The sequence below is a fragment of the Cavia porcellus genome, unplaced genomic scaffold (assembly GCF_034190915.1).
Source record: "Cavia porcellus strain 051 isolate PalLab524CR breed Dunkin Hartley unplaced genomic scaffold, mCavPor4.1 scaffold_1, whole genome shotgun sequence".
Taxonomy (NCBI): domain Eukaryota; kingdom Metazoa; phylum Chordata; class Mammalia; order Rodentia; family Caviidae; genus Cavia; species Cavia porcellus.
Window position 1 is genome coordinate 107687999 of NW_026947484.1, and position 26610 is coordinate 107714608.

Here is a 26610-nt window from a genome sequence, read left to right on the forward strand (position 1 = left end):
TTATCCTCTTTAAAATAAAAAAAGACCAAAAAAAGTTAAAAAAAAAAAACCACAGCAAACAAATAAAAGAAAAGGAAAAAAAAAAAAAAAGCAAACAACAGCAAGGAAGGAAGGAAGGAAGGAAGGAAAAAAGCAAGAGAAAAAGAATCAAAAAAATTCCTCCATGCCAATGTGATTGTGACATTAGGAAAAGTAAAACTTCTGATCAGTTAGATGTCAAATGTGCCATGCTCATGTTCTCATATTGTGAATGAAAGGAAGAAGTTAAGAGAATTTTATTAGAAATAAGGGAAAATGACAACCCCTGCACTTCCAGGAGGGGTCCTGAGTGGGTGGCTACTGAGACCCTTTGTCAGAGATAATTTATACACCAAAATCACAATGTGGGTCAGATTACAATCAATCTATAGGAATAAAAACATAGCCACTTAGTTAATATTGATCCAGTAGGGCAGTGGTGGCAAATCTATGCCACATGTGCCACAGCAGGCATGCAGAACTCTCTCTGTTGGCACAAGCCAAGTAGCCCCAGTATCACCTCAGCAGCCAAGCATCAGGTAACAATGTACGTACGGGCCATATGCATGCTTGGAAAGGAGTAGCCCCAGTATCACCTCAGCCGCCAAGCATCAGGTAACAATGTACATACGGGCCATATGCATGCTTGGAAAGGAGTAGCAGCACCAGGTGATGATGTCATAAGCCGCAACTCATTAGCTGTGATTTACCCAAGCTTTCATATCCCTGCTCAGTGTGCTGACAATACACACACACACAAACACACACACACACACACACACACACACACAGGCTGTGAGTTTTAATGCATTTATTTTTATTAACGCAGGATTCTAGCTTTGAGTTTCCTTATGAAAATCTGAAATTTAATATCTAACAGCAAAGATTCTTTTAATGTTGTATTGTCCTCCTGGTATATTTGAATCTGCAGCATTGTATTTAGTTATTTGTGAAGAATTTATGAAAACAAAACTAAGAAAAAACATATCTAGATCTAGATCTATAAATATATATGCTTGGACTGGCAGTGATTTTAGCAGAAGCCCCACAAGGTAGGAAACAGACCCCTTTTTCAGACAATAGCAACAGAGCAAGCCAAAGGCTAATGGTCAGTGGAACTTTGCCCCTTGTGCTTGTGCTTGTGTGCAGCAAATTATAGAAGAAGCCAAGTTGAGAATCACAGGCATTGATTGTTGATTTAGGGACTATGCAATTTAGTATTTAATAGATTTATCTATTTTTGGAGAGATAGATTTCTATTGGGTGCTTCATTTAAAAAAATTTTTGTGTTTTTATAGACTCCAAGTCTTGAACATCAAGAAATGACACTGCCAAAAAAAGGCAAAACTGACAACAATGGAAGATCATTGCAAGGGGCCTAGGCAGTCATTTAGAGTGATTGAATGCAATGAGAAAATGTTATGTACTCTGTGTAACTAAAGTGTTGTGTGTCACATACCAAATGTCAGATAGCACTTTGACACCAACCACAAAGGTTTTGTGGAACTTGGTGAAACATAAGGGAAACTGAGGAAATATCATTCCTGGTATCTTAAGTTTTTGTAACTATCATTCTAACACAAAACACATGATAGCTTCCAGCTTTCAAATTTCACTGTGTAGGGCAAAACATGGTAAGTTCCTCTCAGATTTTATCAAAATAGCTATGTTGTCAGGGAGTAACTCTCTTTTTCATGATTTTCTAAACAAGGATAAAATTGTGCAACATATCTCTGAGATGCCACGTAGCAGAAATACTGTTAAAAATCCAGTCCTGTGCATAGCAAGTGATGTTAGTCAACAGCTATCCACTGACTTATAAAAGGTAGCCTCTTATTCCTTGAATGGAAGCTTGAATGGAAGACATAAATAATCAAACTCATGAAGTACAAGCCAAAGTTTGACAAATAATTAGCATGAATACAACAGCAAAGATCAGTTGTGCAAACGTACACCAAATGCAAACTTTTACTTTTCAATGAAAAGATGTTTGTCTCATTGAAAGCTCTGTCATTTTTTTTAAACACAAAAGATGCTGATTTTTTTTTAACAAAAATTTCAGCGTTCAGGTTTAATTGCAGTGTTGGCACTTTGTAATAAATGAGTTTTGGGTTGCAGTTAGGTATTTGTCTCTAAAAGGTTCACCATAATGCAACAGGGAAATGAGGCACATAGCAAGGGTACATGGAAGAAACAAAGGCATATTTGGGGAGGGTAGTATGTGTCCGATATTGGGATATTTTGCTTGCCCACCTATGTACCTAATGCTGTCTGGGCCCCGGGACCAGGTGGTGCCCCATTACAGTCTAATCTCAGGTTGCTGTTTATTTTGCAAGCTTGGCTATTGTATCTCCATCTTGAGGCCTGGTTCTCTTCAGATTTGCTTCCACTGGTAGCCACAAGGCTGGTATCTCTTATTTTTATGCATTGGTTTCTTTTAGGGTTCAATCCTTCTTCTGACTACAACTAACCTCTATCTTAGCTGCCTATAACATTGGAATAGGATTTCTTTCCAGGACCTGTAGTCCTGGGATCCCTATGTACAGGGAGGGCTAGTGCTTGTAATTGGGGCTTGTGTTTCCACACTCACAGAAATGGCTGCTTTTGTGTCAGTGTTGAGCTGTGTCCTGCCTTTGTCACGGGGCTGGCCAGGTAACAGTATGTTGTCTACCTCAGAGCTATATTCTGAAAGAGGCTCTTAGTGTTTGTTCCTTCTGTGCACTCTCAGTCACTCCTCTTCCCAGCTAGCTTTGTGGATGCGATGAGGTGTCCCAGTTGCTCCAGAGGTCCCATATCCATGCAGATGAGGATATGGCAAACATCCTTTAACATGTTGGCAGCTAGCGAAGGCTAACAGACCGGAGTTTTGTGCTACTGGGGGAATCAAGCGACACAGTGGTCTGGATCCTAACACTTTAGGACCCATTTCCCTTAGAGAACTACACTTAAAGGGTCTTGCTCCTCACAGCAGGTGGTGCTACTGTAACAAATAAGGACCCCATCCCAGCCTGCATACTTCAGTTTCTTAGTTGCCCACATCATAGTTCTTGTTCTAGTTCTGGTTGCTTGTAAGAAACAGCTGGTCACTGTAATGCATAGCTGGTCACTATGATGCATACTGTATAAACCAATCCCCAATTGAAAAGCCATTCTGCTTCTGTACTTCCTGCTTGCTGGACCACAGAGATCAGGGCCTCGTGTTTTGAGAGTGATCTCAATCAGTTGACGTTAATAGATCTGCCTGCAAATCCTGGGTGTCTTTTCAGTGTTGCTTCCTGTTGCACTGCCTACTACTGTGTCTTCCAGTCCCAGCTCCCCATTGCCTGTACCTCTCCAAAGTCTGTAGCCAACCTTCTCCCTCCATGACTGTCTCTTTGGCTATCTCCTATCCATTCTCTGTGGCAAAGTGTTCCCAGAAACCCTCAAGGGTGATTGTTTTGTGACTTCTGATCCCTGGAGTGACTCAGTCTCAAACAGTAAGCTTCCTTTCAAAATAACTCATAATTGTATCACTCTGAGACACTGGCAAGAACTGCAGGTTTGCTTCCCAAGGTTATCCAGCCATGCATCACTTTTAGAGTAAATTCCCACATGGTTAACAGCTTGCAGTAACCAAGGTTTTACTTGAGGCTGGTACTGCCAGTCTGTGGCTTTTGTTTTTGTATTTTTGAGACAGGGTATCACTATACAATTCAGGCTGGCCTTGAACTCACTGACCCAGGTTGGTCTTGAACATATGGTGATCCTCCTGGTTCAGGGATGTAACCACAACTGGCTGTTGCTTATTACTGGGGTTGTCAGCCCTCTCAGGGCCTACCTTATGTTTGCGGAGTCTGGATTCCTATCATGCTTGGAGCTGGGGTTGGTTTTGTAGACAGCTTTGTGTTTTCTCTACCTTACCTGTTTCTCCATTTTTGGCTTTCCTGTCACCTTTCTTGATTCCCAGAGATCTCCTTTTTCTCCTTGGTTAGCTCTTTTGCAGTTGTCTTGATTCCAGAGGTCTGACATCCAGCTCCTAACCTGACATCTTGACTGCTTGCTTTTGAACAACTTTGTATTGATTTTTGTATATAGTATTGGGGGCTTATGTTCCACCTTCATTCTTTTCCAAGTGTTATCTAATTATCCTGATGGTTTGTTGAGATGTCCCTTTTTCCTCTTATTGAGCTATCTTGGCACCCTATGTCAACTGAATACAAGTATAAGGGTTTATTTCTATATTCTTAATTCTATTATGTGAACCTGTTACCAGAAGTTGGTCTCAGTTTCACCTGATTTCCAGGCCCTTTGCATCTCAAAGAGAGGAGCAAAGCACACAGAAGCAATAAGAAAGTCAGAGTTTATTGAAGGGCAAATACACTTCAGAGTGGGAGTAGGCCAACGAGAAAACTGAAAGCAAGTCTGACTCAGAGGGGCCCCTGCCTGTTTTACGTTTGAAACTACACTTAGGAAAGTTCCAAGTGGGCAGCACCTAGAGACAGCAGCTGTCAGTAAGGAAAGAACAGTCTCAGGATGGAGGGTGGATAGAGCCAGAATGGCAACTGTTCTCTTTTGCTTTCCTAATAATTTGGGGGGTGGTCAAGGTTGGTGAGTACAAGGTTTTAACTGGGCTTTTCCCAGTCAACTTCAAGTCCTCACATTCCCACATCGGGAAGAAGAGTTTGTGAACTTACATGGGCCTTGATGGAACCAGTGGGGCAGCCCAATAGCCCATGGAGGGAGATATAATGCTAATGATATTATAATGAGCATGGCATCATCATAGGTGGTCACTCTAAAGCAGTTAGAATATATGCTCCTCAGGGTTATGCCAGAGAACAAGCAGTGTGATGAGGGCATGAGCATATTTGCTAGGTTCATGTTAGGATGTTAGGAAGTATGGTGACAGCAGGACTTTCTGATGGTTTCAGAGCAAGAAGGTATCCTGTCTGTTGTGAGTCTAAGGCCACACTGTCTCCTGTTCAGATGTATACACATGGTGCCTACTTGAGTATGCCTAGGCCACAGTTTCAGTAACTGCAGTCTGTAGTAAACTTTGAACCTGGAGTGTGAGTCTTCCAACTTTGTGCTTTATCAATATTGTTTTGGTTATTTTTGAATCCCTTGAATGTCTGTATTAGATTAGGGCCAGATTATAAATTTCTGCAAAGAAGCCAGTTGGGACTTTGATAAGGATAATATTAAATCTATAGATGAAATCTGAGAGTATTACCACTTTAACAATATTGTCTTCCAGTGCATGAATGTGGGATGTCTTCCATTTATTTAGTTTTGTTTTTTTCTGGTAACTTTTTGTAGCTTTCAGAGTATACATTTTGCTGTTCTTTTTAAAAATTCATTCCTGGACTGGAGATATAGCTCAGTGGCACAAGTGCCTGCCTGGCAAGCACAAGGTCCTGAGTTCAATTCCCAGTACCGAAAAAAATTCATTCCTAAGTATGTTATTTTTTTTTTATGCTATTGTAAAATACTTTTTTTAATTTTTCAGTTTATTTAATGTTATTGTACAGAAATAAAATTAATTTTTGTTAATTTCATATCCTGCAACTATGTGAAACTCTTTAGTTCTAATTATTTTTCAGTTAATTCCTTAGAATTTTCTACACTGAAGTGAACTTGTCATTTGTAAAAGCACAGTATCTGTATCATATCAAACCTATACAAAATAAAATACATAAAACAAAGTAGATAATAAAATTCAGAAAAACAGAAAGCACCTGGGTCTGAGTCTTGGCTCAGCTACTTACTAGCTAGGTTACTGTTTAATATCTACAAAATGGAGATGGTAAGAGAACAGAGTATAAAGAACTTAACATGCTATGGGATATATTGTAAAGCTCAATGAACATTAGCTAATACCAGTATTATAAAAGAAATTTAAAAATTAAAAAAAGACAGATCACATTGTCATGTTAAAAGGTCTTTGTGTCAAAATCAGTCATTAATTGTAATACTGTATATAGCTGGGAATACTAACAATGGTTTGTCCACTGAATGTGGACTAGTTAAACTATACACATTTACAGGAGAATTTTGTGTATACTAGAATCATGTTTCTAGGTCAGGACCTATCTGTATTTCTTAGTATTATTTTGGAAGAATTACCTGATGTAAATAAATAAATCAGAAATTAGAGATAAAAACTAGAAAGGAGGGCCAGGGATATAGCTCTGGCACAGTGCCTGCCTGGCAAATACAAGGTCCTGAGTTTGATTCCTGGCACAAAAAAAAAAAAAAAAAAAACTAGAAAGGAGTAAAATTTAGTTGTGTATCATGTACTTATACCTTTCCCCCATCAAAAAGAATCAAGTGAAAAACAAACAAAAATAGAGTTCAAGATAAAGTAGGTTAGTACAAAATTAACAAACCAGTATCTTTCAAATGTACAAATCAAATTACAAGATATATTAGAAATAAATTCATTTTCTTCTGCCATAAAACAGCAATAAAAGGCAAAATTTTTAGAAAACATTTTATCAATAAACTAGGATCTATACAAAAACATAAAAGATTTAAGGTGTCTTAGTCTTAGTTTATGGATTCAAGTTGACCTGGCTGCATGGTTATTCCTTAATAACCCTAGTCTGTTTTCCCCAGTATATTATAAATGAAACCCCCCAGGTGTTTTCTGGAACTTAGTAAGTATAGTCCAGCTTGAATGAAACCAGTTTTGTTCTGACTTTTACAAAGGCACCTACTTCTGACCAAAATCACAGGGTTCCACTGGTCTTGCTGCTTCCCCAGGACCACACTTCTATCATTCAATCCCTGAGGAGAGTGCACTAGGTGTTATACTGGAGGGTTTGTCTCTTTCTTTGGTCTCAGAGCTTTTTTTTTGTACCAAGAATTGAACTCAAGACCTCATGCTTGCAAGGCAGGTGCTGTTGCCACTGAACTATATCCCCAGCCCTCTTAGCACATCTTCACCTTAGTGTTTATACACTGGCACTGGGTTATTTCGAAAATATAGGAAAATTCAGTAGCAGGAAGAGGTCAATTTTCTTCAGTTAAGATATAAATTTAGTATGATCCAAATAAAAATATCAGCAGGGTTTTTGATAATCTGAGAAGCTAATTCTAATGATCATATAGAAGAAATATACATTTAGAAATTATTAAGAACCGCAAAGTAAAGACTAACCCTACCAGATACAAAAACACATTATAAAACTCTAGCAGTATGTATACTTTAGCAGTATCACATTTAATTAATAAAGTATACATAAATGTACACAGTAATGCACTAGGAAAAAAACTAGAATACACCCAAATATGTTTAGGAGTGGAGTATGTGTTGCTCATATATACACACAAAAAAAAAATTCCAAAGGATTCAGTCCTGGGGATTAAACTCAGGACCTTTATACTGAGCTATATTCCCAGTCATTTTTATTTATTTTTAGACCGGACAGGCTAGGCCAAACTTGCTACCCTCCTGCCTCAAGCCACCCACTGTCACACGCAGCCCGGAAGGATGTGTTAGGCAGAAGCAAAAAAAAATCCAGATGGAAGTAACAACTCTACATAGAGTTTCTCAGCAGAGAATCAGACATTTCTCCAGCTTGCTTTGTTTGGTCCTTTCTGCATTCAGTAAAAATACTGGTGGGCTGCTGAACCTGCATGCTCTTAAGCCTACAAATTTGAACTAAGATTTCCTGGGATGAAATTTGCTAAGGATGTCATTTGCTGCCTTCATTATCTGCCAAACTCATGGTCAAGATTTAAAAAAGCTCTGAGTCCATAAATTATTCCTTGAGAAGCACTTCTTTCTTTCTTTCTTTCTTTCTTTTGGTACTGGGGATGGAGCTCACAACCTTAGAGAAGCACTTCTTTGAGGTACTTCCTAAATGTTGATTTTCCTCCATTGTCTTACATTTCTTTATTATTATTTTTGTGTATGTGATAGGGTCTCTCTCTGTGTAATTCAGGCTGGCTTTGAACTCACTACGTAGCCCAGGCTGGGCTCCAACTCACAGCAATTCTCCTTTTTCAGCCTAACCAACTGCTGGGATTACAGGTGTGTACCACCACATCCGGCTTGTTTTGTTCTTGTGAGACAAGGTCGGCCTAGCTCGATTCCAAACTGGCCCTGAACTCATACAAACACTCACTGTGTATGTAACTCACAGTGATCCTTCTGCCTCAGTCTCTTGAATGCTAGAATCATAGGCTGCATCTCCATTTTGCTCTTCAATGTTTTTTACCTTAGGGCCAGAGGAATATTATTAAAATATAGATGTAATCATGACTTTTGATGTCTACTAAATGCCTGTGTGTTCACAAAATAAATAATGAACTTCATAGGACACAGTGGGGCTCCAGGATGCACCTCTCTTTTCTCCCCTCAGCTCCAGCATTTATGCTCTTGCCCTCTACAGTTGACACACTTCAGTTCTCACTGTTCACCCACACAGCTCTGTGCCTTTGTTCACCTGGAATTTTACGCTGATGGCACCCTCCACCCTCCTTCTCTATCCATTAAGATCTTTCAAAGTTCCAGACATGGTAGCACACAATTGTAATCCCAGCTGCACAGCAGGCAAGTTCAAAGCCAGCTTGTAGAGAGAGACAGAGAGAGAGGGGAAGAGAGATAAAGAGAAAAAGATTTTTTAAGGCACTGCTCTTAATAGAGCCTTACCAAAAATCCTAGTAAGTAATGATCCATTCCTGAGCTTTTTTTTCCCACTGTGCATAACATTATTGATTCCTTGTGTGTGTCTCTATCATGAATATACTATGTTCTTTTTAAAAGTTTTTTAAAACGATTTTATTATTTCAGAAATATCCAGAGAACCCATTTTTAAACTGCTTAGTTTTCAAAAGACAGTTATCCAATGATTATTCTCTAATACTTTTTGTGATAGGGTCTTGCTGTGTTGCTCAGCCTGAACTGAAAATCTTGAGCTCCTCCTGCCTCAGTCTCCCAAGTAGTTGGGATGACAAGTATATGCACTAAAGTTGGCAGTATTTTTAAAATCAGGACCATGACTAGGCTTCTAGACTTAATATATTCTTTACCATATGTTAAGAAATATTTACCAAAACAATGTGTTTTGCATACAAAGGAGTAAGAATTCTTGACATGAGTAAACAGTAAATAAATGTGACTTTTCTAGTAGTAATAACAAGTCCTCGCCAGATGTGGTGGTGCATACCTGTAAACCTAGCACTCAGGAGGCTGAGGCAGGAGGATCACCATGAGTTCAAGGCCAGCCTGGGCTACACAGTAAGTTCAAGGCCAGCTTGAACTACATAGCAAGACCCTCAAAACAAAAACAAAAATACACAGATCCTCCCCCCACAAAAACAACCAAAAAGTGCCCAACAACAACAAAAAAATAGGTCTTTGATAAAATAATTTGTGAAAAAAGGTAATTTATGCAATTTAATCTTCTAGAATACTTGTTGGAAAATATTAGTAAAGATTTTGAATTTCTTCTTTTAGTGACAGCAAAATTTTAGACTGTAGAACTTCAGAAGCAAATTTAAGGTAGTTTTCAAGACGTAGGTATGCTTGTCACTGGATTGGCCCATGTGCAGACAGTGTTAAACACTGAAATCTCCTTACTTCCAGAAGCTCAGTACAAGACTTGATACAGGGTAAGTGCTTGATTAATGCCCACTGCAGGAATGAACACATAAAGGAACTGGGATGGTTCTATAACAGGCTTCCAAGTCAGACTGTGTGTATATTAAATAGGGAATGTTACTCATCGTTTTGTCTCCCAAAAGCTAGCACTGTATTAACACAAAATGAATGTGTACTAAATGCTGTTTATTACATCGTAGATAAGAGATACTTTATTTCAAAAACACAAAGAAGGAAAAAGAAAACATTTCTTCTATGATGAGAATTTGTACCAAAAACTTATGAATATATTTGTGAAGTGGAGTGAAAAACAGAAATCTGTACCTTGAGAATATGGAAGGGAACTCAGAAACTGATGTCAGGTTGCCTTAGTCTTCCAGGGTACTTAAAGCTAAGTAGTCTTAATGCACCAGAACCTAGCCCATCAGAAGACCTCCACAGAGTTAGCCCCAGGACATGCACCCATACCTCTCTGGGAAATCCTGCATGTGACCCCAGAGAAAAGGGCTTCAGCTGGAGAGAAGGAAAGTTGTAGGGTCTCACTTGAAGCACCGGTGAATGAAGAATGGAACGCAGAGTCTGTGTTGCCTCATCTGTTTCAAGAATGGTACACAGCTCCCTCCCACGGCATATCATGGTACTGCATCAAGTAGGAACGCAAGAACAGGAGGAGGCTGGCTGGCTGCAGTCACATCTTGGGAAAGCTGGCGAGGTTGGCAATGCCACATGCATTGTTCTTATTTCGAGCCAAGAGAACATAGCCTTTGTTTCCCCAGTTTTCTCCCCAGCTGTAGGACCAATCAAGAAAAATACTTAGTACTTTAGTTTATTCCTTAAAGCTCTCATTATAGTGTGCCAAGTACTAATAGCATACAAAATTGAGCAAGATGACTTTTACCTTTAAAGTGTTTAAAGTCACAGGAAAAATGATATAATGCTCTCTTTTCAAAGGTGCAAAAGAGTGCCACTAATCAAGAGGCTGAAAAAGGGATGAAGCCCAAGCTGGGTTATTGAGGCTGACAGCAGAGGCAAGGATGGCAGGTCATGTCAGGATAACACAGCTGAAAGCAGAGTGCCTGACAGTATAACGGGAGCTCTGTCTGGAAGGCAGATTGACATAGGCTGAATTATCTGTACCATAAGTTTGAAGAGTTTGACCCTTATTGTGGCAAGAGAGGCTGAGGCTGTGACTGTGGCTTGGGAGTAAATCTCAGAGGTGAGGTGGATAAAATTAGGAGCTTCTCAAGGAAATGAGCTGCTTCTCTGTGCCACGTGTGTCATGGTGAGTTGTCTCTGCCATTCTAATTGGGCTATGAGATGGCTGAATGCAGACATTTGCTTATGTGTTCGTACTGGGTGCTAAGCACCTTGCACACAGCTCAGTACACAAAACACTCAAGTACTGCTGTTTGCTCATCAAATGCCAGCTTCAGAATTAAGGCTCTGGCTGGAAGATACAAATGAAGAGCCTGAGATAATTTCTCCTCAGATGATCTGAGAGAAAGAAAAGAATTCTGGGAAACTGAAGTAATGCTGAGTGTCAGAAAGTGATTACCTGACAAAAGCAGTACCCCTCATTACCTGTTTTTAAGTATCCAGTGCTTATTTCCTCTCTGCATCCCATATCCCACTGCCAGCAGTGCATGATTCAGATCCTCACCATTGCAGCTTTCATCATAATACACACCTGGAAAACAACTGCACTGAGGCTCTCTATTAGGCAAGAGCTACCTTGGGAGGCCTCTTGATGTCGGAGACACTAGAATTCAGTCCCAGCCTAGCAGGTTGACCACAGAGATGATCTGCACTGTGACCAATGTTAATTTGTCTCTGGCAGACTGAGTTTAAATACAAACACTGAGTACTGTACTGAGACTGCTCAGACCCCTGAAGAACATCGTGCCTGCATATCCAAGTCTCTGCAGGAATGGCTCCTTACCCTTGCTGTAGAACTGGAAGGAGCTCAGGCTTGCATCAATGGCCACAGAGACGGGTCCCACGCGGGCCACAGCTCTTTTCAGCGCCTTCTCATTGCCCACAGGGATCTCTCTATACCCGCGGCATTTAGCAGCCTTGCCTGTTGGATTGTACATACAGCTTTCCTCCTGGAAGAAATGAGATTGTAACAGGACTAGAACAAAGCAATGGGCAATGAGCTGATCAGTGAGAAAGCTGACCAAAGTTTTGAGTAGCAGCAGTGAAGTAACAGTCTGTTCTTCACCATTTTAGGAAACTATGAAAAAGGATTCCTAATTCTGCCATACATGAACATCAATGCCAGCCAGTTTAAAGGCATAAACATAGAAAAGGAAAACTAAACATTTAAAAGAAGAGATACTGTTTTTATTACTTCACGGTTAAAAAAAAAAAAGATTTCTCAAATAAGATTTTTGCAAAAGGTACAAGTCATAGGTAGACATGGTGGGATCATGACTAGAATCCCAGTGTTCTCAGAGCCTGAGGCAGAAGGGTCACATTTTCAGCCCAGTTTGGGCAATTTAACAAGACCCTCTCAGAAAAAAAAAGGAAAACAGGACTGAGGCTATAGATCTACAGTATGAAGGCCCTGGGGTCAAACTCCAGCATGCATGTGCATACACATACACAAATAAGACACAAATCATCCTCTGACTTTCTGTTTTGCTTTTTGAGACAGGATCTTGCTATACAATTCAGTGACCTTAGGCTCACTTTGTAGCCCATGCTGGTCATGACTGCAATGATCTGCCTGCCTCAGCCTCCCAAGTGCTGGGATTACAGGAGTGCACCACCACGCCCAGCTAATCTTTTGACCTTCTATCATGTGTGAGCCTCAGAGAGCAGAGAAATACCAGTTGCAGTGTGGGGAAAAGGCCAACACTGAAGCCCAGTACAAAGAGAACCTGGGCCTTTACCTCTCCATCAAGGATGCGAGTGTGAGGCAGTTTTGCTGGATTACATTTTCATTAGAGACAGAAATAAAAGCATATAACATGACATAAAAATACTTAATGCCACAGTGATTTAGTTTGTGATCTTCCAACTCCATGTTTTGCAGATCTAGTTAGCAATATGACACTATTATTTGGTAACTCTTTACAGATGATCCTTTCAAAACCTGAAGGTTATACCTACAATAAGAACACACTAAATATTAATAGTAATGGCAGCATCTAACAATATTCTTTTTTTTTTTTTTTTTTTTTGTCTTTTTCTTTTTATCAGTACCGGGGATCGAACTCACGACTGCCTGCTTGCAAGGCAGGCACTTATGCTGCTGAGCTAAATCCCCAGCCCCCATCTAACAATATTCTAATATTATTAGGGCTAGGGATGTAGCTTAGTGTGCATAAGACTTTAATAGTCTACTACTTTAAAATTTCTCAAAATCCCTTTGTGATCTGCCATCTGAGTCAAACCTCTGCTGTCTCTTGCTGTCAAAAATTACACAGGAGCTGGGTGTGGTGGTGTACACCTATAATCCCAGCACTTAGAAGGCTGAGGCAGGAGGATTGCCATGAGTTCAAGAACAGCTAGGCTACAGAGTTTAAGGCCAACTTGAGCTACATAGCAAGACCTCATCTCAAAAACCCAAAAAACAAATAAACAAGCAAAACATGTAACAGGCTTTCTTCAGCTCAATGTGCACATTGCTAATCACAGCAATTGGAGAGACTGAGTCAGGAGGATTAAAAATTCAAGGCCTGGCTAGACAGTTTAGTGAGTCTTATCTCAAAAGTCTTACACATGCAGATGAAAGTATAAATGTTGCCAAATTGTTTAGTAAACAATATACAATAAAGTTTTATATACACATACCCTAAGAGCCAATTTGTTCCAAGGTATTATATCCTAGTACGAAATTCTCATGCATGTGCCTAGGAAAGTCCATGTCAAGTGAAAAGACTTTCATATATATTTTTTTTGGTTTTTTTTTTTCATTTTTATCGGTACCAGGGATCAAACTCATGACCGCCTCCTCACAAGGCAGGCACTTATGCCGCTGAGCTAAATCCCCAGCCCCCATATATTTTTGATATACCAGTGATACAAATTGGATCACATTCTTTTGTCTTCTTAAATTTCAATTTCTTCTCTACAAAGTGAAGTCAGGTCTACTTTACAATGCTATTACGATTAAAAATAAATGTACCAGGATTGGTGGCTCATGCCTCTAATTCCAGCATTTGGGAGGCTGAGGATCCTTACAAGCTTGAGACCAGCCTGGGCTACAAAGTATATTCAAGGCCAGTCTAAACTGCATAGTGAGACTCTGTCTCAAAAAGACAGAAAAAAAAAAAGTACCAATTACATGGCTTACTATATTGCAGCCATCAATTTTTATCACTTGCAACCCCTACCCTAAAGCCTATCACAGAGGCTCATACTGTATCCATCAGCCCCATGTATATTTAAAAATTCTCACATTACCTCCATTTAGAGAAGAAAGATACTATTATTAAGGAGTCATGGAGAAAGTGAGGTAATCCTTTACTTCTAAAATTATACTAAAGTATGAAATCATTTTTTCTCTCATTTTATACATTTTAGCATTTTAACTTACATAACTGGGCTAAATGTTCCCCATATTCCACTGAGCTCATGGCCAGGCATGTGGTACATGCCTATAATCCCAGCACTTGGGAGGCTGAGGCATGAGGATCCCCTCAAATTGGAGGCCAGCTTGAACTACATAGTGAGACTCTATCTCAAAGAGAAAGAAAGAAAGAGAGAGAGAAAAAGAAAGAAGAGAAAGAGAGAAAGGGAGAGAGGGAAGGAGGGAGGGAGGGAGGAAAAGTAAGTATGTCACATGATTCATGAAAATAGCAAGGTTAGTTTTGTGGGTTGCAGGCACAGGGAATTTAGCAATGGGTTCTTGAGACCTGTGCAGAGGTTAAAGGATAACCTATCCCCTCTCATATCTAGGGCAGAGAGCTACAAGTTATGGTAGCTTAAGCTCCTAAAGCACTCCCAAGATTGTAGAAATCTTTTTGTCCTTCTGTGAGAAAGTATCCCATTAAAAAAGCTGAATAAGGGGCTGGGGATTTAGCTCAGCGGCATAAGCGCCTGCCTTGCAAGCAGGCAGTCGTGAGTTCGATCCCCAGTACCGATAAAAAGGAAAAAGACCAAAAAAAAAAAAAAAAAAAAATTTAAAAAAGCTGAATAAAATAAAAGAAAACAAAACTTCTGAAATCCCTCCCAGGAAGCACTATCCTTGCTAGGTAAACAGCAGCCGTGTCGGAGCTGTGGAGCCATACGGCACAGCCTTACCTGGCCCACGTAGGGATAGGCGTCCTCAGAGTCAATGCCACGGTTCTCTTGCACATACTGAAAGGCGTTGGTCATATAGCCACCTCCACAGCCATCATTCTCAGATACACAATCCACCAGATTCTGGGGGCTCAGATTTAAGAGTTTGCCTGTTTTCTTCTTGAGCTGGCCCTCGAGGGCACCCACAGAGCTGAAAGCCCAACAGGAACCACACTGACCCTGAGTGGGGTACAGAGAAGTGATCAGCCCTGAGCTGCTGCATCTGTATCTTCCCGACACCTGCCTGATGACATTCCATATGCTCTTTACACACCCAGCGCAAATGCTGCCTTCTTATTCCCTTTCACTTAACGTTCAATGCCTAATTTTACTGCTGTTCATAAATGTGGTTCCTGTGAGCTGCAGTAAAACAGAAAGCACAGCCAGCTTTTGGAGGCATTTGTTCGCCTGTGTTTTGACAGACCTGGTACTCACTAGTTGTGCACATTACCTTAAGCAACTTACTACAGCGTTCTGTGCCTTAGTTTTCTTATCTTATCTGGTTAACAGTGTACTTAGTGAGACTATCATGAGGATTAAGAAATTAGAATTTATGTTTATTCTGCCAGAATGAAGATTTTTTTTTTCTTTCTTAAGCCATTTTTAAAGACAGATTTCTTGAGGATGCAGGTTATGAATTAGCCATTTTGAATTTTTATTGCCTACCTCTGTGGTACCTGGTAGACTTTAGGGGAGAAATAAATAGTATTTGTTAAATGAATGTTAATTTGGGGGGGGGGGGGGTTGGCAGGACTGGAGATTGAACCTCGAGGTACTCTACTGCTGAGCTAGATCCCCACATCCACCACATTTTTTGAGACAGGATCTCTTTGAATTACCCATGCTCGTCTAAAACTTTGGATTCTCCTGTTTCAGCCTTCTAAGTAGCTGGGGTACAGGCATGCACCCTCACACCCAGCTCAACTATTCATCTTACTGTTTAGAACCTGTATTAACATTCTGGGAACACATGCCTGTAATCCTGGCAACTCTAGATGCTAAGGCAAGAGAATCACCAACCTGAACTACACAGTAAAACCCTGTCTCAAAAAGCTAAAAAAAAAAAAAAAAAAAAAAAAAAAAGGTTATGGGAAAACTGGCCTTCTTGTGTTGGCAAGAATGTTAAGATTATAAAAACTTTTTGAAACTATGACTAAACAATTCCAACTTTATTCTGCTTAACATTTCTGCAGTTCACACACATAAAAATACACATAAGATCACTTATTGTAATAGTAGTTGTAATAAGGAAAACTCAAGTTAGGAGCTGGAGATTCAGCTTAGCATTACTAATGCTTACTGGAAAACATGAGATCATGAGTTTAAGCCCCAGCTCCAAAACAAACAAACAAACAAAAAAAACCCTCACAAACAAACTTACAAAAATGTACATTTAAATATACAAAATAATTATTTCAGTATCAGAACAGGTTATATTGTCTTAGCGTAAGACAAATCTTAATTTTTCTCTCCCCTTTTCCCAGTACTCTCTTGCTTCATGACCAAAACACCAGAAAAAGGAACAAATCATGCCAGATTTCCTGTGCACACACATGAAACAGTACCTGGTTTTTGACGGGAGTAACATAGCCCTTCTTTCGGTAGTCAACAGAATCAGGAGCCCTGCCTTCCCAGTCTGGGATGTACAGGGTATCATTACTGTGAGAATGAGAGGGAGGTACTTTGAGCCCAGTCATCTTCTGAACCACTTCTTCACTGGTCTGAGACAAAAAAAAAAGAGATCAGGCATTAGCAGGAAATTAAAGCAAATGTGACAGGGGGCCAGGAGCTCAGGCTCAACTTACCATGTCTCCCAAGTGGTTCATGCTCAGTTCATATGTATGGACACCAAGAGAGGCCTCAAGGTTATGGATGGAAATATATTTCAGATTCTTTTCCCAAATTATGCGCCGAGAGATTTCATCCACCTAAATAAAGGATTATCAGTATTTGCATAGACTGTATGCAAAGTTACATAGCTAGTGCTGTGGATAAAAGATGCAACTTGAAATTCTAAATGTAGTCTAATTAGAGAACCACGAATTAAGAGTATACAAAAAGAAATATGTAAACAAATACAAAAAGTACAATGCAAAGCTCTGAAAAGATCAATAGAAAATTGTTCATAGATTAATAGCATTACTATCTGAAAAGCTGTCTTCCCAAAAGACAAATTTAAGGTGTGTGTGTCTGTTGGTGATGCACTAAACCCAGGGCCTAGCCCTTGCTAGGTAAGGGCTGTATCACTGAGCTATACCCATGGACAAGACCATTATACAACAAAATATGGAGAGATCTTGATGATGAGCTGAGGTACAGAAATGAAGTTAGGGAAGGGATAGTTTGCTTCATTGAAATGAAATACTGTAATTGATTGAGGACTCTAGAAGCTGAGAATGGAGATCTCAGACCCCAGGTCTACCACCATGTGTCCCTCCCAGTTCCCAGGCACCTTGCCATTGTACTGCTTCCTGTAGGTCTTCTTCCAAAGCTCCCACTGAGTGTCCAGTATCTCCTCAGGGTACAGAGCAAAGCTCACCACAGGCAGCAGCAGAACCTTGAGCCCCCACATCCTGGGGAAGGGAATAATTAGGGAAGACTCTTCCATTTGCCTGGAGATTCACAGCCTGGCTTACGGTTGAGAAAATAGTCATATTCCAGTAGGTTGCTCTTAACCTTTGAGTCACAGATTCCTTTTAAAAGCTAACAGAAGTCTAGTTCCTCTTAGGAAAAAAGTGCACACATAGGGAAGAATCCTTGGGGAGTCATGACTAGTGATAAGCAGCCCTGCCTCTGAACCATAAGACAGAGGAAAACTTAGCTCTCCGAGAAAGGTAGACGAGGAATTGAGGGTGATAGAAGAGGATGGCTTTGTACAAGATAAAGATTTATCTAATTCCAAGAAGTATGACAGAGGGAAATCCAAAGTATGTACACACATACCTATAAACTTACAACCATTAATGGGGTGGAGACCAAACAACTGGGCCATCTCAGTTAACCTTTCAGTGTCCCCAACTTTGGAGTGGAACAAAGGGTAAGATAGAAATGGGGTTGGAGGATACACATAGAAGAGATTTCCAGCTTCTTTTCTTTGCCTAAACTGACTTTTCCAAATCTTCCCAGAAGACAAGAAAAGTTGACAGCATCTCCTTATTTAACTCAACATTTATGGTCTCCTTTTTTATAAGTTTCTTCCTCCCCTTCCTCTTTGGCAGGAAACTGGCCTAATCTTAACCAGATGCTGTGGAAGATTTTTCTTTTTCCAACAACAAACATCTGTGGCTGCCTTCATAGGGTAAATCCCTCAGAACCAAGGTTAGAAAAATGTAGGATGGAAAAGCAGTATTCTATGGTTAAATTCACAACTACTTCAAAGATTCACTCATTTCCTGCACTGGCTTAACTGCAAGTCCTTCAGTTTAACAACAATTTGCAGTCTCCAGGCAGTCATATGACCTGCACAGCACAAAATTTATAGTCCATTTTTGTAACCTTTGCAAACTGGTAAAATGTCAGAGGACATTTAATAGCTGGAGTGTTAAGGGCTGACCATACATCAGAGCAGAAATACCAAGCTACCACCTACTGGTACCACTCTTATCACTCGGTCTCAGTAGTCAGTTAACTTTTCTGTTCCAAGCAGAAAACAAGAGTGGCTGCTTTTGAGATATAAGGTATGCTTTTGAGGTACCTCATACCTCAAAAAAGGCAAAGGAGCCCCTATTCCTTTGCTTCTCCAAACAAGCATGTATGCATACGCTACATGCAGTAATACAAGGAATCCTAAAGATTTCCAGACAGATTTTATTTGGCCAGAAGAAATAAGGGCATCCGTTTTCACCCAAAGAACCTATAATTTTGATCGACTCACCATATCCCTGATGCTCTTAAACAGAAAATTGGCAAGAATGAGAAGCTAAAAGATCTAGGAAACTGAAAACGTTACCTGAAGTTGGGAATCTTGTCTGTGCTCCTTTCAGGCACAAAGTGTGGCTAATGTGGGCGGAAGACCAGGGGTGCTAGATTTATTTCATCAGGATTGCGGAAGTCAGCCACAGCAGTTGGCTGGAAAACTTGGATAAGACAGGGAGGCGGGAATAGAAATGTTGAGAAGGGGGGTTAGGGTGGAAGGAGGCAGCATATTTGCAGTGTTTCTGTCTGTGCAGTGTTGTGTGCTAGGATAAACAGTTGCTAGGTATTTAGTTTCACATGACTGTTTCTGGAGGCAGACAAAAGACAATACGCATTATTCAAGTTGGGGTATACTTTCTCCTTTAATGGGAAAATGAAAGACACAGACTTGGTCTTCCTCATCTTCCTCCTTTAAATATGTTATTACAATAAACTGTATCTTTTCCTTTTTCTTGTTATAATCCCCAGCCCCCTAACACTGAAACCTCAGTTTTCAAATTTGTGTCTGACCCACACTTCTGGAATAACAGAATAAACACAAAAGACTAGAAGCAAGTGACATAAGAGAAGACACAGGTTCCAAAATTGTTTGTATTTTATGAAGTAGTTGGCTGAAGTTGCCACTGCTTTTAGGCAGGGGAACAGCATTCCCAGACTAAGGTGATTTTGTAGAGAGGACCTGCTAAGAAAGTCCAGATGACACTGGTTCCAAAAGCAGTCAAAAACAGTGCTCCTGTTTTAGAACAATGCCTGAATCAAAGGACTGATTGATTTACATGAAGATTCTACTGCTACCAGCCTCAGACGATAGGATGTCTGATGAGTATTATGCCTCTATGATTAAAATCCCCATTCTAGGTTAGTCACATGAGCTTCTCCAAATGCTTCCCCAAACTCTACCCATGTGACAAATCATAAGAGTTCAGCTCAGTCACCCCACCCAACTCCATTTTCTTCCATAAACAAGATGTGGGGAAAGAGAGTTATTGGAATTGAAAGGATAATACATGGAATTTAGATTTAGTTCCATGCTGGTTTCCACAAATAAGTCCTCAAAAATATGGACTTATGCCTCTTGACTTTAAGAATTGTTAACGAACCACATACAGTAGTTCTAAGAGGAAACAAGGTACAGACTTGAGGAGTTTAAACTTCCCAACCCTGAGCCAGACATAGTAGCCACGTGCCTGTGATCCCAGCAGAGGCAGGAAGATCATCTCGAGTCAGAGTCCAGCCTGGGTTACAAAGTGAGACCATCTCAAAAAACAATAGCAAAACTGCCCAATCCTTAATTCTTTTTAATCCAAAGGATGTTATACTAGAGAGACAGCGGTATCCAGACAAGCCTAGTGATTTCAAATCCTAATCCTTTAAGTCTCTCTCAAAGGTCTGGGGAACCCCCACCCTCAAACAGTGTGGTCAGAATGTTCTTGCTGATTTTATTCAGAAATGTGTCAGGATCAGGAGGACAAGTGAGGAAGAGGGCAGCTGAGTGATCAAGGCCCTGTGATTTCTGATTCCTGAAATGAAAGACTCACACTATGTTTGTATGTTTGGAGCTCAATCTATGGATTCCTTTAGTTGCGAATGTCTGCTGTTTATGAGCTGAAAATGAATAATAAAGTCGCAATTGAGATCACACAACACAAGAACTTTTTACAAAAGGAAAAAAGTATTGTTTTAAAATCTTTGCTACATGTCATTATTTTTGCCACTGTATTAGCACAGATCCCAACAATACAGAAATGGCCAACAAGGGGGAAAAAATCAAAAATAAAATACTGAAGTAAAGGCAGAAACAAAACCCCCGAAGTATCCTTTTCCTCCCAGACCCTCCCCCCAAAACCCTATTATAACTGTACAATATTATAGTCTTGATCATATTTAAAAACAATTGATTATTAAAAAACAAGGATTCCATTGGAAACTCAACTTTTTGGTTTCATAAACTGTGATATAAATATATATGTATACTGTATGTGTGCACATAGAATAAAAAAATAAATTGTCTCCTTTCCACTTCACTACCTGGCACCAGACTGGAGACAAAAAGAAGAAAGCAGTAAGTGACATTCCCTCAGCTTCTCCAAGGCCATCAGTGCTCCTCAGTCTCCTATGAATACACTTAATGTCTTCCAATTAACTCAGTCTTGCACTTACATGCTAGCTGGAGCCAGTTTAGAAAAAAAAAAAAAAAGGTTGGTATACATGACTTACCTGAGGAAGGTAAAGAGTGAGAGCAGTAACCTATATCCACATTTATATGGCTATAATTACCAAGTGACCCTGTTGGGATGGGAGCTCAGGCCCCATGACAAACAGAATTATTATACTTGTGATCCATCCAACCATAAGATTGGAAGGGAGCAAAGAGGAAAGACCTACAGACCCAGGAAAGGCCAAAATCAAGATAAGCAATTTTTAAGGATGGAATGAAAGAGGTTACTTTGCAAGAGGCTTGGTATTTGTTTTGTACTCCAACAGTGAGTATTTTCACTGGGATTGCTACTCCAAGAAGTTGAGTTTCCATGCAGAAATAACCTCTATATGAAACATATTATGTGTGATTCTGACAGAAAAATGCAGCATTATTCTTATGGACAAGTCTAGGATTACTAAAAGTGTTTATCTTGCCAGCCCGTTTCAGTAATGTTTGTCAATCTTTCTAAGCAAGGTGTGAGCACCAAAAGCAGGACTAGTCCAGCTTTATCACTGAGTGTGTTTGGTAAGAAACCAACCATTATCAGCAAGACATTGCCTATAGATGCAAATTGGCTGGATACAGAAATAAGTGCAGCAAAGGTATTTATTTAAATACTCTTTGGCTGCAATACTAAATGGAAAATACCTGAAACATTTAACTCCTTAAAATTCTTTGAAGAGCACACAGATAGGACAGATTTTGCATAACTCCCCACTAGGGAAAAAGAAACACAGAAATACACACACACACACACACACACACACACACACACACACACACACACACACAACCTCACTGTCATGTCTCTTTCCAGAAGAACTGCTCACAGGTAACAGAAAAACTTATGCTCGCTTTCTAAAGCCCCATAATACCATGTTTCATGGTTCTGAGAGGGTATTTCTCCTCCATTCTATTCAGAATTTCTAAAACAGGCCATAGTCTCCAAGGCAGATAGTAGGTATAGGTTCCTCTAACCCCTCTCTTCACCCTAGCACAAATTATCACTGTGCAACTTCTGATCAGGAGAAGTAAGGAAAGGCTTTCTATCTCACTCAGCCCCTATTTTCAAAGAGTCCTAAAAGCCTTGGGGATTTATCATTTCCTTTTGTCTACAAATGTTACCTCAAAGAGGCAAGGGTAGGAGCAAGGGAGGTCCGGCAGGGAAAGAGGATACACGGGAGGGGTGAGGGAAGGGAAGGGAGAGGAACTTTTATTCTGTTTACAAAAGATTTGCTTTTAAAAAAACAAACAGTAACTTTACTCCCTCACCCCTTATCCTCACCCCAATAGTTCTATTCTGAAAAGGAGGGAAACATAGCTAGATCAGGAAATTCTTCATTGTTGTAGCTGTTGCTCTGGTCTCCCAGCATGGACAGCATTTCCTAGTGAGGGAAAAGGATTATGTTTAAGTCACATATCTTTATATTTAGCAAGTTCTTGCCCAGCATTCCCTGTACCATTGTTGCTAACCCCCAAAAGTCCCTGTTGTGCTGAACTCCTCAGATCACAGCCTTTCCCCGAGTTCCTTCTGTCTTCCTTCTGCAGCTCCTACAGCTATCTTTCACTGTCTCCTACTACTTGATATTTTCCAAGGGAGAAAAGTATGTTTCATATAATCTGTCACAGATACATAAGGAGTGCAATGTTTCCCACCAAAATCTGTTTTGCCTTCTTTTAATCTACGGTTTATACTCTCTCTTTGTCTAAGATTACTTCATTCATACCTGCAGTCCCCTTAGGACTTACATAAAGAGACCTTTATAACTACCAGTGTGTTCTATTTCAAATATTTTTGGGGGGGGGTGTCTAGGGGATTAAACCCAGGGCCTTCCTAGCTCTTTTTTATTTTGAGACAGTGTCTTGCTAACTTGCCAAGACTTAATTCAAACTTGCAATCTTCTTGCCTCAGCCTCCCACAGTCCTAATTATAGGCCCTGGCTTCATAGACTTTCTTTGCCCTGCCCATTTTAAACCTAGAGCTACTATGAAATAAGGCTGATCTCTGTGACTGAGTTAAAATAACTTTCTTTGCTATCTTTCCCACTACCTTTGTCTAGTCTGGTTAATGGGTGGGCTTGATAATAAATTCAAATTTTTAAAAATTACTGACATTGGGGCTGGGGGTTTAGCTCAGCAGCATAAGTGCCTGCCTTGAAAGCAGGCAGTTATGAGTTCGATCCCCAGTACAGATAAAAAGGAAAAAGACAAAAAAAAAAAAAAAAATTACTGACATTTATCCTCATATATCACCTTCTCCCATATACCTCCAACCAACAAGTACCTTAATCCAGACATATTTCTTTCTCTGTCTCTCCTCTGATCCATTCTATCCTAGCTTCTATTTTCTGAAGTCTTTACCCTCTCACCTGGAAGACCTCGGGCTGGCTAGGCTGTTGTGCTGATGGCTGCTGAACATGTTGTTCACTTGAACTGGACCGATGATGAGGCTGCTGCCCCTGCCACTGTGGCCAGACACCCACGCCCTCTGCTGTCCGTGTCTGGAACTGTCCTGCAGTCTGTCCAGCTTCAGGAGCTTAGAAACACAGCAATGTACAACCTCAGTCTGTTAACCCTACTGGAAAGGAGAAAAGAGCCACTGGTGCCCTTCCTATGGTGCTTGTTTCAAAATCCAGTCCCAAAACACTACTCTATACAGTGTTCCAAAAGAGTTCTTGGTTCATCTGAACTGGGGTTTTTTTGGTAATTTTTATAGTAAAAAAAATTATATTATAATATTTATTGTATATTTTCAACATATTTACAATATTTTGTCATATGTACCAAAGTATTTTTCAAATGGGGAGGTTTTAAATTTCAAACAGACTGTCACCTTGCATTTTCCTATGTTAGGTCAGTGTACCTAGGACACAGGCAAATCATTTTAACTATAAAATCCTCCTTTTTAGTGCAGTAGAATTGGGGATATAGTTCAGTGGCAGAGAATTGGCAGAGTGTGTGTGTCCTGGGTTCCAGCATCTTTCTCTTAGAGGTATAATGTTCCTAGGATTCTCCTACTCTGAACTTACCAAAGTTGGATCCACGATTGGTGAGAGTAGGGTAGGTAGCAGCACCAGGGGATGCAGTGGGTGCACCAGGAAGAGACATGGGGCTGAAGGAGGACGGAGTCTGGAAGTTGCCTACACCAAACTGAGAAGAACGAGTCTTGGCTGTAGCCTGTGTAGCAACCTGCTAAAAAGAGAAGGGATAGAGGGCAACAAATAGAACACTAACATTACTGCACAGACCACTTCTATAGCAGTCAACATTATTGATCACTGTGTTCTTCTAATTCAAGCTCATCACTATTTTCAACTGTGTTATTTCTTTTGATTAGCTATCAATCTCAGTACTATTTTTTAGGCAGGTGAGATAAAAGGACAAAGAACAAAGGTAGGTTGTAAGAATTAAGGCATGTTATAAACTACATGCTTTACAGTTACATAAAACTGGAGGCATTCTTTTAGTATTATCATTTGAAGATCTGGAGATTAAACTTAGGACCTTCATACTGAGCAACATACTCAGCTGTTTTTTAATTCTGAGACAGGGTCTTGCTAAGTCATCCAAGCTGAGCTTAAGCTTGCTATCCCCCTGCCTCACCAGATTGTGATACCATGCCTAGCACTTTGTATCCTTTTATTATGGAGTGTGTTCTATATTCCTTTGTTCCTAACGTCTTACTTTTTTTAATAAATACTTTTTCTCACCAGGATAATAATGTAGCTGCATTGTTAAACACTTGGAAAAGGCAAATAAAATAAGAATCATTCAGAATTCCATCACCAGAAACCCATGTTTATTATTTTGAATAATCAATTCATTTTTATTTCCCAAATTGTTTTTTTTTTTAAATATGTGTTAAAGGCCACTGTGCACTCTCTTTCACAGTGGTCTGTTCTCACCCTGTAGAATGTACTTCTCTTATTTCTAACTGGCCCAGAGTAGCTCTATAGAGCATGTTTCATTTATTATCATTAGTAAGTGTAAAACCCTGCTATCTTAAAAAAAGTGTTAAAAGTTTAAGAGAAACAACTCATAAGCCTGCATATTCATTCTTCATAGTTCTGAAACACAGATCAGTGACCAGCTTCTTCAATCAGTGATAAACTTCTTCAATCCAAAGAAATTCTTTACTCAAAAAATAGTTTGCATTCATGATGGGAGCCATTTTCACCTCAAAATCTTTGATGGAGTCATGACTTGTATAGACATCTATGAATACCACCTTTCTTGATTCTGCCACAGCAAATTTACAGAGAGACAATAAATCTTTTAAGAATATGAAATCATAGAGGTAAGCTTTCTTGGTTTCATTACAGCATAAGCACTGTGGTGATTGTTTTCAAGAACGATATCCCTCCTGACTGATGGAGAAATGAATAGTCTTTCTGTGCATTTTGCACAACTAACATTATAATGTGTACAGTAACTTTAGACCCTGCTTTTGTTTCTGATTTTTTCCTTTAATAAAATATTACTTATAAACACTGGGGGTTTAGCTCAGTGGCACAAGGGCCTGCCTCTGGCAAGCATGAGGGCATGAGTTCAATCCCCAGTACCAAAAAAAAAAAAAAAATTACTTATAAATATAGTAAAATAGTAAGGGATATTTGCTTTATAGGCTTTGCACATTTATCATATCGTACACATGGATACACAGATTTTCTTTTTATAAACACACATCACTATATGTAATTAGTAATTTTCTCTTTTGTTTTTATGTTATGCAGTTCTAATCAAAGAGTAAACTTCTTAGAATTTACTCCAAGAAAGAGCTCAGAATCAAATCTCTAAGTGTTCTAAATAAGCAATTCTAACTAAAGGTCACTATGTGAGAAACATGGATGCTAATGAGACTTTTGGATTATCTATAGCATTTTAATTATCTAGTTGCTCTGAGAAAACCAAAATTTAGAAGCTGGAGAATGAAGATTAACCACTTAACAGTTTATCCCGAGCATCACTCAGGCAGCATGTTAGTTTTCATATCACTTGGGCAGGGGTCGTTTCAACCAATCCATTCCAGTATTGAATAAATTTGATAAAATGATTGATTTTATATTTCTTGGTTTTATCTTATAAAATTAACAAAAAATATGCAATTTTTTGTCATATTGTATTTAAACAATTGGACTGGTAAATGGTTAAGAAGTTACCTAAAAGAGATAATAATCATACATGTGGAAAGAAACAAAAACTAATACATAGGGATTAGATGAGAAACTTTACCTGGGCAGAGAAGCCTGAGCGAGTACTAGGGGTCCAAGTTGGGGCTGCTCCCTGGGAAGGGTTGGAGTGGCGGGAAATCTGGGCCAATATCTGCCCTGCAGAAGATGATGGCTGGACAATGGTTACAGAAGGGGCCAGACCACTATTCCTAAGAGTGAACAAATGGTGAAGTAAAAGATTAAAGGGATGGGTTCATCACAGAATCTAGGAATCCAAGGACAATCATACTATTCCTAGATCCCCTTGACTTCCTTGGGTTTAAGGAAAATGCAGTAACAGAATTTGGAAAAAAAAAAACAATAAAGACTAACAGCCACACACTGACCAGCACACACAAGGATGGAACCTAGAACATCACAATAGGACA

General features: G+C 39.7%; 2 protein-coding genes across 5 annotated transcripts in view; both read right to left on the reverse strand.

Moving 5' to 3' along the window:
* Positions 1 to 9792: 9792 nt before the first annotated feature.
* Positions 9793 to 19100, reverse strand: Ctsk (cathepsin K). 4 transcript variants are annotated; one of them, XM_003478929.4, is made up of 8 exons: positions 18846 to 19100; positions 17349 to 17469; positions 16702 to 16824; positions 16462 to 16617; positions 14858 to 15076; positions 11547 to 11712; positions 11189 to 11294; positions 9793 to 10395 (listed from the first exon to the last, which is right to left on the reverse strand). In XM_003478929.4, the coding sequence occupies exons 2-8, from the start codon at positions 17466 to 17468 to the stop codon at positions 10296 to 10298; spliced, it is 990 nt and encodes a 329-aa protein (XP_003478977.1). In that variant the 5' UTR covers position 17469; positions 18846 to 19100; the 3' UTR covers positions 9793 to 10295. The 4 variants fall into 4 exon arrangements, with proteins under 4 accessions (XP_003478977.1, XP_063108966.1, XP_005007833.1 ...); XM_063252896.1 differs by having other exon boundaries at positions 17349 to 17523; positions 18846 to 18965; XM_005007776.4 differs by lacking the exon at positions 18846 to 19100 and having other exon boundaries at positions 17349 to 18813.
* A 3206-nt stretch (positions 19101 to 22306) lies between these two features.
* Arnt (aryl hydrocarbon receptor nuclear translocator) overlaps positions 22307 to 26610 on the reverse strand; it is a gene marked incomplete at its 5' end in the record, with an annotated part of 38103 nt that continues 33799 nt past the window's right edge. The window contains 4 exon segments of the mRNA NM_001173098.1: positions 22307 to 22396; positions 23381 to 23547; positions 24041 to 24203; positions 26244 to 26391. Of these exon segments, the coding sequence (NP_001166569.1) occupies positions 22307 to 22396; positions 23381 to 23547; positions 24041 to 24203; positions 26244 to 26391 (568 nt within the window).

What these genes read in the sequence shown, in the direction of transcription:
- Ctsk (XM_063252896.1), bottom strand. Translation starts at nt 17,504, where the DNA reads ATGGAAGAGTCTTCCCTAATTATTCCCTTCCCCAGGATGTGGGGGCTC. An exon ending in CCTATCCCTACGTGGGCCAG is followed by an intron (nt 11,713 to 14,857) that starts GTAAGGCTGTGC and finishes CATTTCTTCCAG; the next exon opens with GAGGAAAGCTGTATGTACAA. An exon ending in CACTGGATACTTAAAAACAG is followed by an intron (nt 10,396 to 11,188) that starts GTAATGAGGGGT and finishes TTGGTCCTACAG; the next exon opens with CTGGGGAGAAAACTGGGGAA.